At 39.4% G+C, this 17,763-nt stretch overlaps 1 protein-coding gene across 1 annotated transcript in view; it reads left to right on the forward strand.

The window, feature by feature from the left end:
* Positions 1-17,763, forward strand: part of jade2 (jade family PHD finger 2) — a 99,324-nt gene that overhangs the window by 71,388 nt on the left and 10,173 nt on the right. The window contains exons 8-10 of the mRNA XM_065287657.1: positions 8,364-8,480; positions 8,594-9,097; positions 10,617-10,734. Of these exons, the coding sequence (XP_065143729.1) occupies positions 8,364-8,480; positions 8,594-9,097; positions 10,617-10,734 (739 nt within the window). The remainder of the gene's footprint in view (positions 1-8,363; positions 8,481-8,593; positions 9,098-10,616; positions 10,735-17,763) is intronic.

Genomic DNA, 17,763 nt, shown 5'->3' on the forward strand with positions numbered 1-17,763 from the left:
AAATGTTCAGCTCTTGCTGCAGATCAAGTTGACCATCTGGTGTTTTGACAGACAATATGTACATGTATGAGTGGGTAGTTTTTGAATGACAGTTTGCTATTTTGTGTTAACATAATGGACTAGGGTGTCTGCTGAAGCATTTGTTTTGTCATATTGCCTACATGCACTGTTTCACTTCAATTTCTTTGTATGCAAGTTAGGAATTATACTTGATTCATGGAGGTTTGTTAAAACATTAAACAAAGTCATTTCATTTCAATAAAATTAATTTAAATAAAAAGGCAGCTCTTGATTTGGTTGAAATTTTCTTATTGGACTGCTCCCTCTTGTGGGCTTAGGAGGCAATACAGTACATTTCATCTTACATAAAGGGTCAGTTTCTTGGACAAGGTTTAGATTTATACAGGACTAGACCTTAGTCATTAGGTAATATTACTAGAGTACTTTTTACTAACAAACATTGCAAAAAACAACACTGGTGTGCATCTTGAGTAGGGCTGGGTATTTGCAAGGGCCTCACGATTCGATACAATGTATCACAATACAATGCTTACACACATCAGCTTTTGAAAGCTGCAGTTGTTTTTACATTTTCTGCCATTATCTCACTCCCACTAACTTCTGAGACATTGGCCGACTGGCCGTATATGACAGACAACTGGACAGCGACAACTACAGCAGTTCAGTACAACAGAGGAGGTCGTTTGAAGCACACAGAGGGATTGATGTTTTTTTTTACATCGATAGTAGAGATATATCGCTACACTATCGCAGGTAAAATGTATCATGATAGTTAGCTGTATCGATATTTTTGCACAGCCCTAATCTTGAGACAAAACAATATAGCACTTTTATATGTTAAGATGTGTCAATACAAGGTGTTTTTAAATTAATGCAGCTCAAACATGCATTTTAGTCTGGGACTAGGATAAACCTTGTCCGGGAAACTGCAGCAAAGTATCATTAGAATTTGAATGTAATTTGATTATTATTATTATTTAAGAAATTTTTATTTTTTAAATTTTACTGTATAAGACATACAGTACAGGTGCTGGTCATATAATTAGAATATCATCAAAAAGTCGTTCACAGAGCTCTGTGTCTAAGCACATTAATAGAGAGGCGAAGGGAAGAAAAAGATGTGGTAGAAAAAAGTGTACAAGCAATAGGGATAACTGCACCCTGGAGAGGATTGTGAAACAAAATCCATTCAAAAATGTGGGGGAGATTCACAAAGAGTGGACTGCAGCTGGTGTCAGTGCTTAAAGAACCACTATGCACAGACATATGCAGGACATGGGTTTCAGCTGTCGCATTTCTTGTATCAAGCCACTCATGAACAACAGACAGCATCTAAGACAAAAAGGACTGGACTGCTACCTGGTTTAAGGACTATGATATAGCTGTTCTTAATTGGCAAGCAAACTCGCCTGATCTTAACCCCATAGATTTCTTCTTGTGAAGAAGAAGACGCGTTATGCCAGATCCAACAATGCAGAAGAGCTGAAGGCCACTATCAGAGCAACCTGGGCTCTCATAACACCTGAGCAGTGCCACAGACTGATCGCCAAGTCAAGGAGAGGAGGCAGTTAAAGAAACAATGGAGGAAGGCCATAGAGGAGGAAAAGGAGGGTATCAATCTGTTGCAGAAAGAAATTGAGGGCTGGCTTTCAACACTGAGGAGAGCTCAAAACCTCCTGAGGAAGCGCAGAAGGAAGGAGCAAACAAGATCACGCTTCTACAAAGATCCCTTCAAATTTACATAGGCAAAGAGTGGAAGTCTCTCAGTGTCAAAGGCTGACCTGGAAGAACATCTGAAAAACTCCTGCACAGATGACAGACACCAGGAAAAGTTATACTCCCACATGACATGCCACCAGTCAACCCACCAGAGCAAGAGCTGGATATCAGTCCACCCAGGTGGAGTGAGGTAGAACAAACTGTGTGTAGAGCAAGGGCCGCATCAGCTCCAGGCCCCAATGGAGTTCCATACAGGCTCTACAAAAACGCTCCAGCTGTCATGCGATTCCTCTGGAAACTGATGAGAGTTGTGTGGCAAAAGAAGGAAATACCAACATCCTGGCGGAGATCGGGCAGTTCCGACAGATCAGCCTTTTAAATGTGGATGGAGAAATCTTCTTCAGCGTGGTCGCTCATAGGCTGGCAGAATACCTGCAAAGAAACAACTTGATTGACACTTTAATCCAGAAAGCAGGCATCTCAGGCTTCTCCGGTTGTGTAGAACACGCTAGTGTCATCTGGCATCAGATCCAGGGTGCCAAAAAGCATAGAACAGATCTTCAAGTGGTGTTCCTAGATCTCGCAAATGCCTTTGGCTCAGTCCCTCACAACCTCCTGTGGACAGCCTTTGACTACTTAAGAGTCCCAGCAGCTCTCACAACCCTTGTCAAGGCCTATTTCAAGGACGTCCAACTCTGTGTGACAACAGCAGAGTACACAACAGCTTGGCAACACCTAAAAGTGGGAATCATGGCCGGCTGCACCATCTCCCCACTTGCTTTCTCCCTGGTAATGGAGGTAATCATTCGGGGTTCTAGATAGACAGTTGGCAGACAACAAATAAGACCTGGACTGAGGCTACCGCCAGTCAGAGCCTACATGGATGACCTCACAACTCTGACCTAACACTCTGAACAGAGCACTTGCCGTGAAAACTCCGGACAGAGCACCTGAAATAAGCACTCTGGACAAAGCACTTGGTGCGAGAACTTTGGACAGAGCACTTGAAGCGAGTACTCTGGACCAGAGTATGTGAGGAGTGGAGTGGAAAGAATTTGCGCTCTGCGCTCAAAGCATTTCATAATAACTCCGCTTAAGCTCTGCTCTGGATGTACAATATTCCGCTCCTCACTCACTCCCCATGCCCTCCTTATTAACGCCTTGCTCCACGTTCGCTCCATTGTAAATTTTAATTCTCTTTTGAAACAACACCAACCTTGTTGGCTCGTTAAAATATCAGAGTCCATTGCAGTTCTGTAGCAAAATGCACTATTTATTGTCCAACTCTAATAAAGCATATGGCATAAGTGTGTCATGGACTGTGCTGTAGCAAGGTAAATGCCGCAAATTATTTACACATTTAAATGGCTTTTTCTTTTAATCTGTGTTGGTGGTTTAGGTTGTTAAAGCTGTATTAATACTGACCTATAGATTTTCTTTCCAAGTGTAAGCAGAAAACGTGTGTTTTCTTGACACTTGCCTGTTAAGATTACACAACAAATCTTTTGATGTTGTAATCACCTCCCCACACTCGCGTTCTTCTTTGTCATCATTACCTTTTAAAATACATTTGTACCACCCCCCCCCCCCCCTTGCACTGTAGTATTTCAGAAACTATTTGTTTCTGTCTTTCGTGCTTATTAATAACTTATGAATTCGTCCATCATATAATGCAAAGGTGGAAATCGGGATGGGATCTGTAAATTATATTTAACTTGAAAATATTATTGAAAATATATTGCACTTGAAGCAAGCACTCTGGGCAAAATATTTGAGGGGAGAATTCTGGACAGAGCTCTTGAAGTGAGCATGCTTGACAGAGCACTTGAAAAAAGCACTTTGTACAAAGCACTTGATGCGAGAACTCTTAACAGAGCACTTGAAGCTAGCACTCTGGACAGAGAACCTTGAAGTGAGCACTCTGGGCAGAGCACTTGAAGCGGGCACTCTGGGGAGAGCTCTTGAAGCGGGCACTCTGGACAAAGCACTTGAACTGGGCACTCTGGACAAAGCACTTGAGGCGGGCACTCTGGACAGAGCACTTGGAGCGAGCACCCCGGACAGAGCACTTAAAGCGAGAACTCTAGACAGAGCACTGGAAATGAACACTCTGGACAGAGCACTGTTAATGAGCACTCTGAACAAAGCATTAGTAATTAGCTCTCTGAAGCAAGAGCTCTAAACCGAGCACTTAAAGCGCACACTCTGGACAGAGTACATGAAACGAGCACTCTGAACAGAGCACTTAACATGAGCACTCTGCACAGAGTACATGAAACGAGCACTTGAAGTGAGCCCTCTGAACCGAGCACTTAACTTGAGCACTCTGGACAGAGCACTCTGAACAGAGCACTTGAAGCTAGCACTCTGTACAGAGCACTTTGAACCGAGGACTTGAAGTGAGCACTCTGAACCGAGCATTTGAAGCGGGCACTATGGGCAAAGCACTTGAAGAGGGCACTCTGGGCAGAGCACTTGAAGTGGGCACTCTGGACAAAGCACTTGAAGCGGGCACTCTGGACAAAGCACTTGAAGCGGGCACTCTGGACAGAGCACTTGAAGCGGGCACTCTGGACATAGCACTTGGAGCGGGCACTCTGGACAGAGCACTTGGAGCGAGCACTCTTGAAAGAGCACTTGAAGCGAGCACTCTGGACAGAGTACATGAAACAAGCACTCTGAACAAAGCACTTAACATGAGCACTCTGCACAGAGTACATGAAACGAGCACTTGAAGTGAGCCCTTTGAACCGAGCACTTGAAATGAGCACTCTGAACCGAGCACTTGAAACGGGTGCTCTGAGTAGTACCAGGCCTACATTTTTCTTTTGAAATTTTCAGATTTATTCTGGATGATTTTTTTGACAAATAAAAAGAAAGAAATATTTTTTGCATTTCCCATTAATTTTCAATTGGGTTCATTTTTACCCCCAAGGGTCTATATAAGTAAAATTTTTTACACCTCTTTAGAACGACCGAAACAAGCCCAGATTTTATATGTATATTGACAGATAGTCTGGAAACGTCACAAGATCTAATTCCACTGAGATGAAGGGAACCATGTTTTTTAACTAAAGAAAAGTGGCTTTGGGGTAAGATTGACCCCAAGGGACTTATTAGGGTTAAATGGAGAAGTGCCTTATGAATTTTAGGGCTGTGACGGTGGCAGTTTTTTACCACCGTGGTGGTTAGATTGTGTGTGTATGTGGGGGGGGGGGGGTGAACACAAACACGTCTCGTAAATCTTCTGAAATTGTTGCCGGAAAGAGGACCTAGAAAGATACACAGAACACTCTCTGTGTGAACAAGAAGCCGAAACAATGCCGGAATGGGTGTGTCGTAGTGAGGACGTGCGCGTCATCACAACAAAAGTTATGGTTCAGCTCCTTAAAACGAGAAATGACATGCATATCAACATTCACCACGAGAAATGTTGCAAACTAGATTGAAGCAGTTATCAGGAAATGATAAATGAGATGCATTAGGGCTGGGCGGTATGACGGTATATTCCGTTACCGCAGAATAAAATGTCAGACGTAACAGATTTTTCTATTTCGTCTATTCCGCGGAATGCAAATAAGTGGGAGTGGCTAACTCTGTCCCCCAGCATGTTAGACTGAGTGTGATGGAGAAACATGTAAAATAGTTCACTTATAAAAAATGAACGAGTTATTTGTGTAATTTTTATAATAAGTGCCAGTGAATCCACCACGGGTCACGCAGCGATACTCTTGTCTTGTTCGCTCTCGCTCTCTCTCTCTCTCGCACGCGCTCTTTCTCTCGCACGCGCTCTCTCTCTCCTCATGCAGCAGCCGGCCGGTCTCTCGCGTGCAGAGGTCTCTCTAGGCAAGTGCAAGGAGCTGAGATGCCAAATAAAGAGTTCTTCTCGCACATAATTCTAATAGTTGTAAAGTTTTCTGAACTTTAAGCAAGCTAAGACAAAACTCGCGTTTATATCAGTGACATGTGCGCTGCTGGAGTGATGTAGTTTGACGTGCCATTTGCTTATAAAAACATATTTGATCGGAAAGACTAGAAAGATATGCAAATGTTAATGTGTAATAGAAAGTAAAGAGTGTCAAGACCTTAAAACAGACTTCATCACATCATATCACCCGTCTTAATATCTAAAGCTCCGTCTCTCATATACAGATATTTATCCTGTCTGTAGGTTTGTGCATACAGTATATTTATACCTGTTCATTTTATGTATTGCATATGTTTAATGTAATGTATGCATAAATAAAAATACAATGAAGCCATACTATAGCTTCAATAGTCTATAAAATAAATAACTCAATTAAAAACAAGATTCTGTCTAATCAAGACTTATCTGTTGTTATCTTCTGGGCATTTTCACTTTAACATTATTAATTTTAAATTGCTCATATTTTAAAACTGTGGTGAGCATTTAGTTAAAAGCTATAGTGAGTGGTGTATTTCTGTACATTTTTATCATCAAAAAACAATATAAACTGAAAAACATGTATACCGTGAAATATTCCGTTCCGTGAAATAAAATGACTCATTCTGTGAAATAGATTTTTGGTCATTCCGCCCACCCCTAAGATGCATAAACAATGACGCACATGCCGTAGTGAGGACTCGGGTGTCATGGCAACATGAAGTTGGTTCAACTCTTTATAATGAGGGATTTACAACATTCACGACGAGAATTGTCAGCAAACAGGACTGACGCAGATATCGGAGAAACGGAGATCATTCAGCAGCATAAAAGAATATCGCGTCACGTGCTCATTTGAGCTATAATAAACGAAAATGCCCGCGCGTCATCCCAACAAGATATATCGTTCAGCTCCTCAAAATGCGGGTTTTAAAGCAACACCAAAGAGTTTTTTTTACCTTAAAATAACGCTTCCAAAACAGTTTCAGTCGTTCATCCACTCTAAACAGGGTGAACAGCACTTTCACATTCGCTTTGCAGCCCTCTATCGACCAAAACCGCACTAAAGAAGTTTCCAAACGTCGGGTAGTGGTCCTGTAGTCCGAGTGAATACTACAAAAACTTGCTTTACGGCAGACCTACAATCCAATCAGAGCCAGCTATGCCTCAGTATTTATGACAGTGGTAATGAACAATTACGCTTCTAACCTGTAGGGGGAGCAAAGAGCCAGAGTTCTTTAGTGTTGCTTTAATTAACAGTCACGAGATGTGAAATGTCTGAAAACTGGATTAAAGCAGAGATCAGGGAGCTTGTCAAGTGGTCACGCGCTCCTTTATAATCTTTAATAAACAAAAATGCACGCGAGTGGTTTCTGGAGAGAAAAATAATAAATAATATGCAAACTTCAGACGCTGGGTAGAAGAGGAGGCAGGATTTTAAACAGGTCACGTGTCTTTCTGGGACCTTGCAGATGCCGGGCTGGCTGACAGGTACTTTAGGTCCTGTCACAAGAAAACAACCGTAGAGCAGAACCATAACCAGGAAATAACCAAAACACTGCATAACATTGCACAGCCTCTATTCTCCTTTAAGTATTACTATGGACATATCTATTGAAGTGAGCACTCCAGACAGATCAATCGAAGTGGGCATTCAGGAAAGATCACTCTGAAAGTGAACACTCTGGATAGATCAGTCGAAGTGAGCACTCTACAGCTGTGTTTAAAATATTAATACGGCAATAAATTGTCATGGACTCCTAATGCGTGTATCATCACAGCACCTTATAGATTGTGATGCACTTTTAAAGGAAGCTAATGAATATGCTAATTAGTGGTGTGACAGATTGTAGTTGATCCATGATCCAAACAGAGGAAACACATGTGACCTGTGTATAAAGTTTATCATCCTAAATTAAAAGTGTTAAAATAAGCACACTCTCTTTCTCTTTCTTTCTCAATGAGTTTAGCATGACTCATCACGTTATATCACAAAAAATTTAACCTAAACTGCTAAGAAGGACAAGTCCATGAAGTTAAAGTAGTGTTGCTTGAAACGTCACATTGTATGCAATCCACAATTAAACTAATGCACTTGTTTAAAATGAATGAAGCATGTGCTGCTGGCTTATAAGCCACTCGCTTATAATACAGTTACACCTTTGGGAAGAAAGATGAGAAGGAGCTGTAGCTGTAAAGTGTTTGTCTAGTTGAAGAGATATAGAGCTACTTCATTCTACTGTATAGCACCTGTCACATTAATTATCTGTCCGTCTATTCGTATTGTATTGTATTTACTCCGACTGCGTGTTTATGCATATATTCATAAATATAGAAGGATTGTATAACAGAATATATTATAATGCATAGTAAGGCACTATCTTAGTAAAACCGCTTTGAAACAACGTATTTTGCCAAAACAGAGTACACTGTTAATTCACTGAGTTAAGTCCTTTACCTGCTTAAGCGAATACATGAATAACAAACACACAAGTCACAACACTGGTTATTCAATGTACAATAAACATATAATAATGTTACTACGTTTTTCTAAACAAAAAAATAAAAATAAAAATGGGACCCAGCTGAGCAGAGCACCAAAGAATGAAACATAACTGTTCGATACTGGGCAACTAGTCAACCATTTTTACCAATCACTAATCCTAAAATGTTTATTGAACTTTCAATGTTATTTCTGACATGACTCTGTTTACTTAAGGTGAGCATTGGCTGCCCTGAGAAGATGGAACCTATCACGAAAGTATCCCATATTCCAGCAAGTCGATGGGCCTTGTCCTGTAGCCTGTGTCATGAACACACAGGCACATGTATACAGGTGAGAGTGAAAACATTCATGAAAACAAAAATGTGTGAGGTTGGGCAGCTTGCAACAAACCTTGAAATATGCTGTCTTAAACGCTTCACATGTTGTCTGTTTATGCTACACAGTGCTCCATGCCATCTTGCATCATTGCCTTCCATGTGACCTGTGCATTTGACCATGGACTAGATATGCGTACCACTTTAGCTGAAAACGATGAGGTGCGCTTCAAATCTTTCTGTCTGGAGCACAGTAGCGGCTCGCACTCAAACAAAAGCAGTTGGAATTCCGATAGACACGCAGGGGCAGAATCGTCAGCAACTTATTCCGATCGAGCAAAGCAGGAACAAGCGGAACAAGAGAAAGCCAGTCACCGTAAGCAGAAGTTGCAGGAGCTTGAGGATGAGTTTTACAGATTAGTGGACCCCAAGGATGTCGCGGAGAGCCTTTGCTTGCCTGATTCTCATGTGGACTTCCTCTACCAGTACTGGAAACTGAGAAGAAAAGGCAACTTTAACCAGCCACTGGTTGCGCTGAAGAGAGATGAGGTGGACAATCTGGCCCAGCAGGAACAGGACGTTCTCTATCGTCGTCTGAATCTCTTCACTCATTTACGGCAGGATCTGGAGAGAGTGAGTATTGCCATCATTTCCAGGATGTTTTCTCAGCGAGTGCTCTTTACATTAGTTGTGTAGTTTATGTTTACATAACTCCCTTTTTCCCAAGAATCCTTAAAGGTAAAACGTGTTGATTTTGCTAACACCACCAAACAAGATTTAACAAATTTAAAAGAATCATTGAAAAAAACAAACACTTGTTTTAGGTTTCCCAAACACATTTATATTTAGGTATTAAGCAGATGCTTCTGTCCAAAGCGACTTACAAAATAGAGCCATTTGTCTTTAGAAACAGAAATAGAAACACCTTAAAGATGTAGTCTATTAGCTTGCCATTTCTGTTTGAAACATAACATGTTACTTTACTTTAGATACAGTACATGTATTAAAGTGTCTATCATGTGGTATTACAAAGTTTCCTAATATTGTTTTGAGTCCCCTATAACAGGTTTAAATGCATGCAAGGTAGAAAAAATGATATTTTTTGACTAATGTCTTAAGCGCCTGTACTAAATAACATTCAGCATGAAAACATTCAATATTAAAACTGTTTACTTCATGAACAAAGATGCAAACCTTTTAATGAATCACTGTTTTGTTTCTAAGAAGATTTCTAGCATAGACAATTTGTTATAACTGTGCATAAAGGTGACATGACTCTTACTATTTTTGAAGATGTGCTGTAGTTTTTTCTCCTTCATGTCATTTTCTAGCTGATAACAAAATACATACATTAACAAACATCTATTATATAATGATGCTTCACAGTGTGTAATTTGTAGGCCTAATTGTAGGGAACAAATAAGGTGGGCTTAAATGGGTCCACAGCTGGGCATAAATGTTAGCATGGCAAAAATGGTGAATAAAGACAATGTTTTCCATTAAAAAAATATGCAAAGACAAATATACAATAGAATAGAAAATATACAATAGAAATTTTTATTTTGCCCACATTAAAGGTCACATTCTTCCTGATCCCATTTTTCAAACTTTAGTTAGTGTGTAATGTTGCTATAATAGCATAAATAATACCTCAGTTCACTACTAGGTGATATATATATTGTCTTTAACAGAATTCCCCTATAAAAACCTACAGCCCTCTACTTTCTGAATGATGTCAATATAGGAGTATTAGAAATGTAGCTTGAAAGCTTTAGGACGAGTTACATTCAACAGTTTCAGTAAGAAGAAAAATAAGAATAAGTTTAAAAGCTATAACAATATGTTGGCTTTGTCAAGCCAACATAATTATTAAAATGTCTCGCTTATATTTCGGTACCCAGCACTAATAATGACAAACTAAAAATGTCTGTAAATTTGAAAAAAAAAAAAAATGTAGCTAAGATGCTTTCCATTTTTCTTGACTGTTTTTAAGATATTTCATCATTGATTGTAGTCCACCTGTGGTCAATTTAATTGGTTGTTCATGATTTAAACATTATGGAATTATATATCATTATTAATATGGTTATATATAATATATAATATAATATCTATACTGTAGAAAAAATGTAATCAACATGTTTTCTTTCAGGTCAGAAACTTGTGCTACATGGTCACACGCAGAGAGAGGATCAAGCAGTCTTTGTGTAACCTGCAGGAGAAGATATTTAACCTGCAGATTCAGCTCTTAGAACAGGATCTGACCGGAGGTATGAAAACAAACACATCTTTTTATTACAAAAGATCTAACCCATAATGCATTTCACCTGCTTGAGCCCTGTTGCAGAGTTTAGTATGTTTTATTAAATTACAGAAGATGATTTAAAAAGAGTTTGAGCCGGTTTTATCTGTAAAGTTCATAGAGTTACAGACTGCAATAATTATGCAATTACCTATTTTGGGGGTGTAATGGATTGATTGATTGATTGATTGATTGATTGATTGATTGATTTTATTTGACCACTTAAATATAAAAATATGAAACAGTACTCCATGTCATACATTAAAATACATAAATACTCATGGATAACACAATAAAGCCCAAAGACTTACGGTATTTCCATTGTGGTCCCTAAGGGCAAAGGGGAAAAGACAACTGGCAACATATCTCACAACAATCATTTTATCATACATTAAACACAACCATTTATATTATACCACAAAAAAAATAAAAACATAATACCTATGTTTGGCACCTAAGCCACACCTTCAAACCCTTTTTAAAACTGCCTATGCTTCTAACTGTCTTAAGTGTACCAGGTAACCTGTTCCAAAGGGTAGCTCCAACATAACAGTAACGTAACTAGTAGTGTAACTATTTACTGTTAGCTGGAAGAAAAAAGTTAAGTAATAATATTACTTTTGAAAGGAGTAACTAGTAATGAGTAATATATAACACATTTTGAGTCACTAGCCCAACACTGCTTACCTCTTTCCATCCTGACCATTTACATGACGACAGTATGTAGTTATTTGAGAATGTGTATTATAGGGACAAACACTTATTGTTTGGGGCAGATTGCTGTCTGGATGTCTTCTGTATTGCCCATCACTGTGTGAATGCTGCTGCCATTTGCACTGATTTCAGATCAGCCATAAGTATCATGGGTACATAACTGAGTATGTTGCTTCAGAGTCTTAACTTGAGGTTCAAATACAACCAGGAAAATGGTACAGGGGAACATTTAGTTCTTGGGTAATCACCCCAGTACTCTTTCTTATACATCATTACCGGAACTAAGTAATCCGAAAGCAGCTAAAATTAAATAGAAATTCTAATTAAATAGAAGTGTTACGCTACAAATAATCATCATTCATCAGCTTTGATCCACTATGTACATTTTATCATAGGTAGATTTAAAGTTCCTTTATTATGCTAGTTTAAAGTTTCCTAATTTTGTTTTGAATTGTCCTACAACAGGTTTATCTTTGTCCGAGCTCAAAAAGCACTGTCATTGTTTTATAATATGCAATGGTTCTGAAACGATTTGTTCAAATCAGTTCAAGGATTCAAGCTTTCTAAACCCCTCCTTTCCGCAAGTCTACTCTGCTCTGATTGGTCAGCGGACCCAGTCTTTTGTGATTGGCTTTCCTACAGCCCTTGTCGGAAACAGCACACCCGTTACCATAACTAATGTTAACTAACTGTTAGGGGTGGGCGATAAACCAGTATGATAGTAGTTACCGGTATTGTGTCACTCCATGATAGGGATTTTGCAAAACCGTTACATATTTTAAATTCTATTTTTGCACTTATCAGGGTTCCGCGGGGTGTTAAAAAACGAACCTTCAGAAAGTTATATCTAAGGCCTTAAAACGCCCAGATCTTCATCCTAGGACTTAAATTTAACTTTCTGAATGTTATTTTTTTAAGACCCCGCGGGAGTTTACCCAAGTCTTAAAAGTCATACCTCCGTTCCCGAGATGCGCTGTCCACAGAAACACAAAACGAAAAGCTCCGATCCCACTTAAATCCATTTTTAATCATATCTTTTTTAAGAGGGTGCACATCATAGTGCACGCAAATCCTGCCAAAGGCTACATTTCAGGTGTTGTGATCTGTATACAGCAGGTTTGGTGAGAAACAAGCCTGTGTCTTACCTAAGCATTGCCAGGTTCTGAAACATAAGAGGACCCAGAAGCGAACAAAATCAACACTGCTTTATTGAAAATACGTATGAGTGGAGTGTTTTTGGCACTGTGAATCTGCTGGTTAATTAAATTAAATGCAATAAATACATTTATTAATATAACTAACTTGTATTAATAAACTGCATTTATTAATGCGTTCAGGGATTAATAATAATTTAAAGTGAGAAGGCATCTCCCATCAGATGTTCATATTAACAAGAAAAAGAAAATCTTGTTCTTTGTATATTTATAAATCAAACAGACACAAGATATACACAGCACAAAGCTTTAAAGTTGTTGGATGTAGCGTAAAACATTGTAATAAGGCACATAGCCTACCAGCAAATGACCATACTAATTTCCATACTTTCATACTTCCCATATTAGTGACAATATGCATAAGAAGATGAGTCCACCCATCCACACAATGGCACTTTTAAAGGAAAAAATGGGAAAAGATAAAAAATAATGTCTATGTCCAATCCCTCACTTATTAGTAACATAAGGTTAAAAATACAAATTGTGCCAGTAATTTAACTAAGGTTTACTACAGTGTGACTCCAAATAGTTTTATCTCATATGGCAACATAACGTAATACCGCTATACCGGCTGAAGAGTGGAAAATACCTTAATATGAATTTTTGCTCATACCGCCCACCCCTACTAACTGTTAGAGGAAAAAGATTTTGTTTTCGAAAACAAAGGTGTGTAAGCGAACCAGGCCCACAACTGAACAGTAAAGGCACACCAAAACAATAATGGTAAATACACCAAGATGGATAAAATATTACAGTATGTTAAACTAAAGGCTTATGTCTTCTCACCTCATGTTCTGTTTACACCTGGTATTAGGATGTTTTTGGTCAATCAGATCACAAGTGGATGAGAGTGACACAGTCCCGGTCATACCTGGGGCCGGTTGCAGTAGCTGTATGTAAAAAAGTTGGGCTTAGCTACATCTGGCTTTGTGAAATTTTTTTATGCCTGTTGCACCATCTGAAACTACAACCAGGCACAGCTACACTCAGTGTAGATGATGCTCATCCCCACTATCACAGTTATACCACACACAGGAGACGAAGATACAATAAACACTATTCAAATACACAATTTCAAGTTCAAACAATGGCCAACAAAGTTTAAAGACAATGATGAGTTTATACGTTACAGTACCTTCCCCTCTCCGCAAGGCGCGACCTCACATCGTGGAGAGAGATGAAGAGTAGGAGGGGGCTCTGAAGGAGAATGGGTAACCGGGAGGAGAAAGACAGAGGTAGTCCAGGATGGGGCCTTGAGCAGGGTGACCCAGACCAACATGCAGCAAGCGTGAAGAGACATAGAGGGGTGGAAAAGAGGGAGGAGTCATGGTGGAGGCGACTGGGTGAAAACCAGGGTGCCGAATAACTGACACAGAGCTGCAGACGACGGCAACCGAGACAGAGGTGGGGCTCCGGAAGACCACTGCAAAGTCAGAGTGACTAAGGATGAAGGTGGAGCCGGAGAGAAGGAGCGGATGGTCAACAACTGACCAAGGCGGAGCCAGACGGACTAGGGAGCCTGGTGGGATGATGGGCCACGGTGGAGTTGAGGGAGCTAGAAGCCAAGGTGGAGCCGATGGGTCAGAGGGCAGAGGTGGAGTGAAAACGGTAATCAAAGATGATGGTGGATGATGGGGTGCAAAGGATTATAGGTGATGTAGTCCGTTGAATGAAGGCAGATGACAGGGGGAACGTTACACCTACGAAATAAAGTTGATGTGCACTAATATTATGTCAGAGTCCCGCTCCTTATGTTATTATTAAACATGCAGCACAACGTTTTGGGCTTTCTCAGATATTTCAGAGCAACAGACTTTTGTTTTAGTAATGAAAGCCTAAACAATAAGCTGAACACTGTTGGTTCATGGTAAAAGTCAGGGCCGATGGAAAACATTGTGCTCGGTTAATAACACATTAGGACAGTAAGCATTACTTTGTGTTCGAGAGTCGAACAGCTCAAATAATTTCAAACCCCATTTACACCTGAATTTAGTGCCATCCACTTGTGATCCATTCAACCAAAATGCAACTTAATACCAGCTGTAAACAGGACCTCAGCATGGCTGTCCCCATCAGGGTCCATCATAAAGGAGGAAGACGTGACAAGAAAGTTCAGCAGACTATGCCAGGCAAAGCTGCAGCGCCTGACAGCATTGGTTGCCGAACGCTTAGAAGATGTACTAGTCAGGTGTGTAGGATTTTTCAGTACATCTTCAGCCTGAGCTTGATGACCATTCCTGTTTTGTAGAAGATGTCTTATGTCTTATTCCTGTCCCCAAAAAAGAGAATTTACTTCTCATATTTAGAAGTTACTGAAAACGCTGGTCCTGAAGCACCTCTGTTCAGTAATTAAGCCATCGCTTGACTATTTGCAGTTTGCCTACCAGCCCTGTGTGGGAGTAAAAGACGCCATCCTCTTTATGCTGAACATGGCCTATACTTACCTGGATGTGAGAGTCATGTTTTTTGACTTCTCAGGCACTCTAAACCCCATTCAACCTGCCCTGCTTAGGACTAAGCTGCTGGACATGCAGGCGGATGCTCCAGTAGTGGCATGGATTCCCAGCTAGCTGTATGGTGTCGGATACAATAGTAAGCAACACGTGGTCTGGTATTGTCTCCCTTTCTGTTTACACTACACATCAGACAGATACTACTCACAGTCCTGGCACTTGCAGAACTTTCCTAATGACTCTGCCATTGTGGGTTGGATCAGCAAAGAACATGAGTACAGGAGTGTGGTGGACACTTTTGTGGAGTACAAACTAAACCACCTGCAACTTATCATCAAAAAGACCAAGGAGTTGATGGTGGATTTCAGGACTCAAAGGAACTGTACAGGCAGCTGACACTAATAGACTCAACAAGGTCATCAGGAAAGCAGGTTCTGTCTTAGGAGTGGAACTGGAGTCTGGCAGAGAGGAGGATCCTGATGAAAATACTCAGTGTAAATTAGGGCTGTAACGATTAATCGTGCAAATGCGTGTTTTCTCAATGAATGAATTTTAATGAATTACGGTGAAATCCCGGCACATCCAAAACCCAGGGGGCGCTCTCATGCAGAAACTCCCTTTGTGCCACAGAAGAAGTAGCATTACCTAGCTATTCCAGGAAATGTCTACAGGAATATTTATATCGCTGTTCTTCAGATTGTTTCAAGGTATTTTCATGATAATAAATAATATTTTGAATGATTTAGTTTAACGAGTGTTGCTTTTTTTAAATGAACGTTGTAAACGACTCCGACTCATAATGATTTTAGATTGATAAGGAGTTCTTACTGACCAAATGCCGTAGTACACCCACAAGCTGTGCATGAAACACAGAATCGCAGCCTTGCGATTCAGAATCGATTTCAGACAGGCATTTTTAATGGGACACACGATTAATCTTTCCGCCCTAGTGTAAATGAACAATGTCTCTCATCCCCTTAACACCACACTGAAGGAACATTAGAGCATATTCAGCTGTAGACCAATATGTTTTACAGAACACCACAGGAGGTTTTTCATACCAGTGGCCATTACACCTCTCCCTTCTGCAGGAAGTAAAGTTGTAACTTCGTTCACTGAGAATAATCCTATGCAATGCCATAACATCTCTGAGTATCACTAGCAAAAATTACCACTCAGTGTCATGTGAATTTTTGTACACTTTTTACTATTTGTTCTAGTGCTATTTATTTAGTTTAATATCACTGACTAGTGTTGTCAAAAGTACCGGGTCTTCGGTTCCAAGTTGTTACTAAAAATAAAAAAAAGTTTGACAGGTAGTCAGTCAGGAATTTTTCATAGACGCAACAGGAAGACATGATGAGCGCAAATGCAGGGTGTAAAGTCTCGCATACAGAAATATTTTGATCACAGAAAGAATGAGCAAAGTGTCGTGATGAAAGGAGGAAACACAATAAAGTCCAACATCTGGATTCATTACAGTTCAAGCAGGTGAGTGTTGCTTGTGTTTGCATTATGAGTATTATATCATATTTTGATTTTAATGTTGGATTGAAATAAACCCCTGTTTGTGAACTTAATGGTTAGTACAGTACCAGCAGGGCTAATGCTTATACAGTCAGGTCTCCTTATTAAGATTTAATGCTTTACAAATGTTCACATGGGTAAAATAAATTGGATAACAAAAAGAGGTTAACTAATTTTACACAGCAGAGGCTTTTTCATTGGAAAATAATAACGAATGGCTAGCACTGTTTGTCATTTTATCTTTAATATGCAGGTACTGTGTAGTATTTTCTAAATGTGATATAATTAACTTATAATTTACTTATTTAAAAACGTTATTTTAGTGCCAGTAATCTCATGTTGTTTTGCGTTATGTTAAACATGTTGTCTTACTGAAGTTTATTTGATTTGTCTTTTAAAGCAGCAGACTGATGTATGAAGCATGAAAGACCCCAGCAAACACACACAGACAACAGCTGCTCAAACCTTTTAGCAACAAATACATTTTATACTTGATGATGTGTTAATACAGAATTGCAATGCTTTATATTATTATTTTATATTGATATTTAACCTAATTAATAAAATAGTATGTTGTTTAATTATCCTGTTTTGTGTTTTGCTTTGGTACCAAAATTTCTATTGGTATTGGTACTGACATTTTGGTACCGTGACAACACTATCACTGATTACTAAATATATAGGCAATACTATAGGCAATTCCACTTTTCTTCTATTCTACCATCTGAATCTGCAATATCAGGTACAAAATAAAATGCAATTATATTATCTAATGTTAACACACAAACCATTAATAGAAATGTTACACTTTAATTATTAATCATACTTACAGGTTGTGATTCGTAGAAGCAAGTTGGTCCAAACAAAGTAGGTACTGGCCCATATTTCATGAACATGCATTTTGTAAATCCAGTGTTGACCTTTTTCTGCTGTGGTACTGCTGAAACAGATGAATTATATTCACTGATAAAACTTTGGAAGTGAAAATACATGCATTTGCTTATAAAGAGCAGAACACAATTACGACTTGGCATGACGTTAAACACATGAAGCAGATGATGTGTTTGAGGGTGGGTCAGAATAGACGTA

This window comes from Paramisgurnus dabryanus, chromosome 18 (assembly GCF_030506205.2).
Source record: "Paramisgurnus dabryanus chromosome 18, PD_genome_1.1, whole genome shotgun sequence".
Taxonomy (NCBI): domain Eukaryota; kingdom Metazoa; phylum Chordata; class Actinopteri; order Cypriniformes; family Cobitidae; genus Paramisgurnus; species Paramisgurnus dabryanus.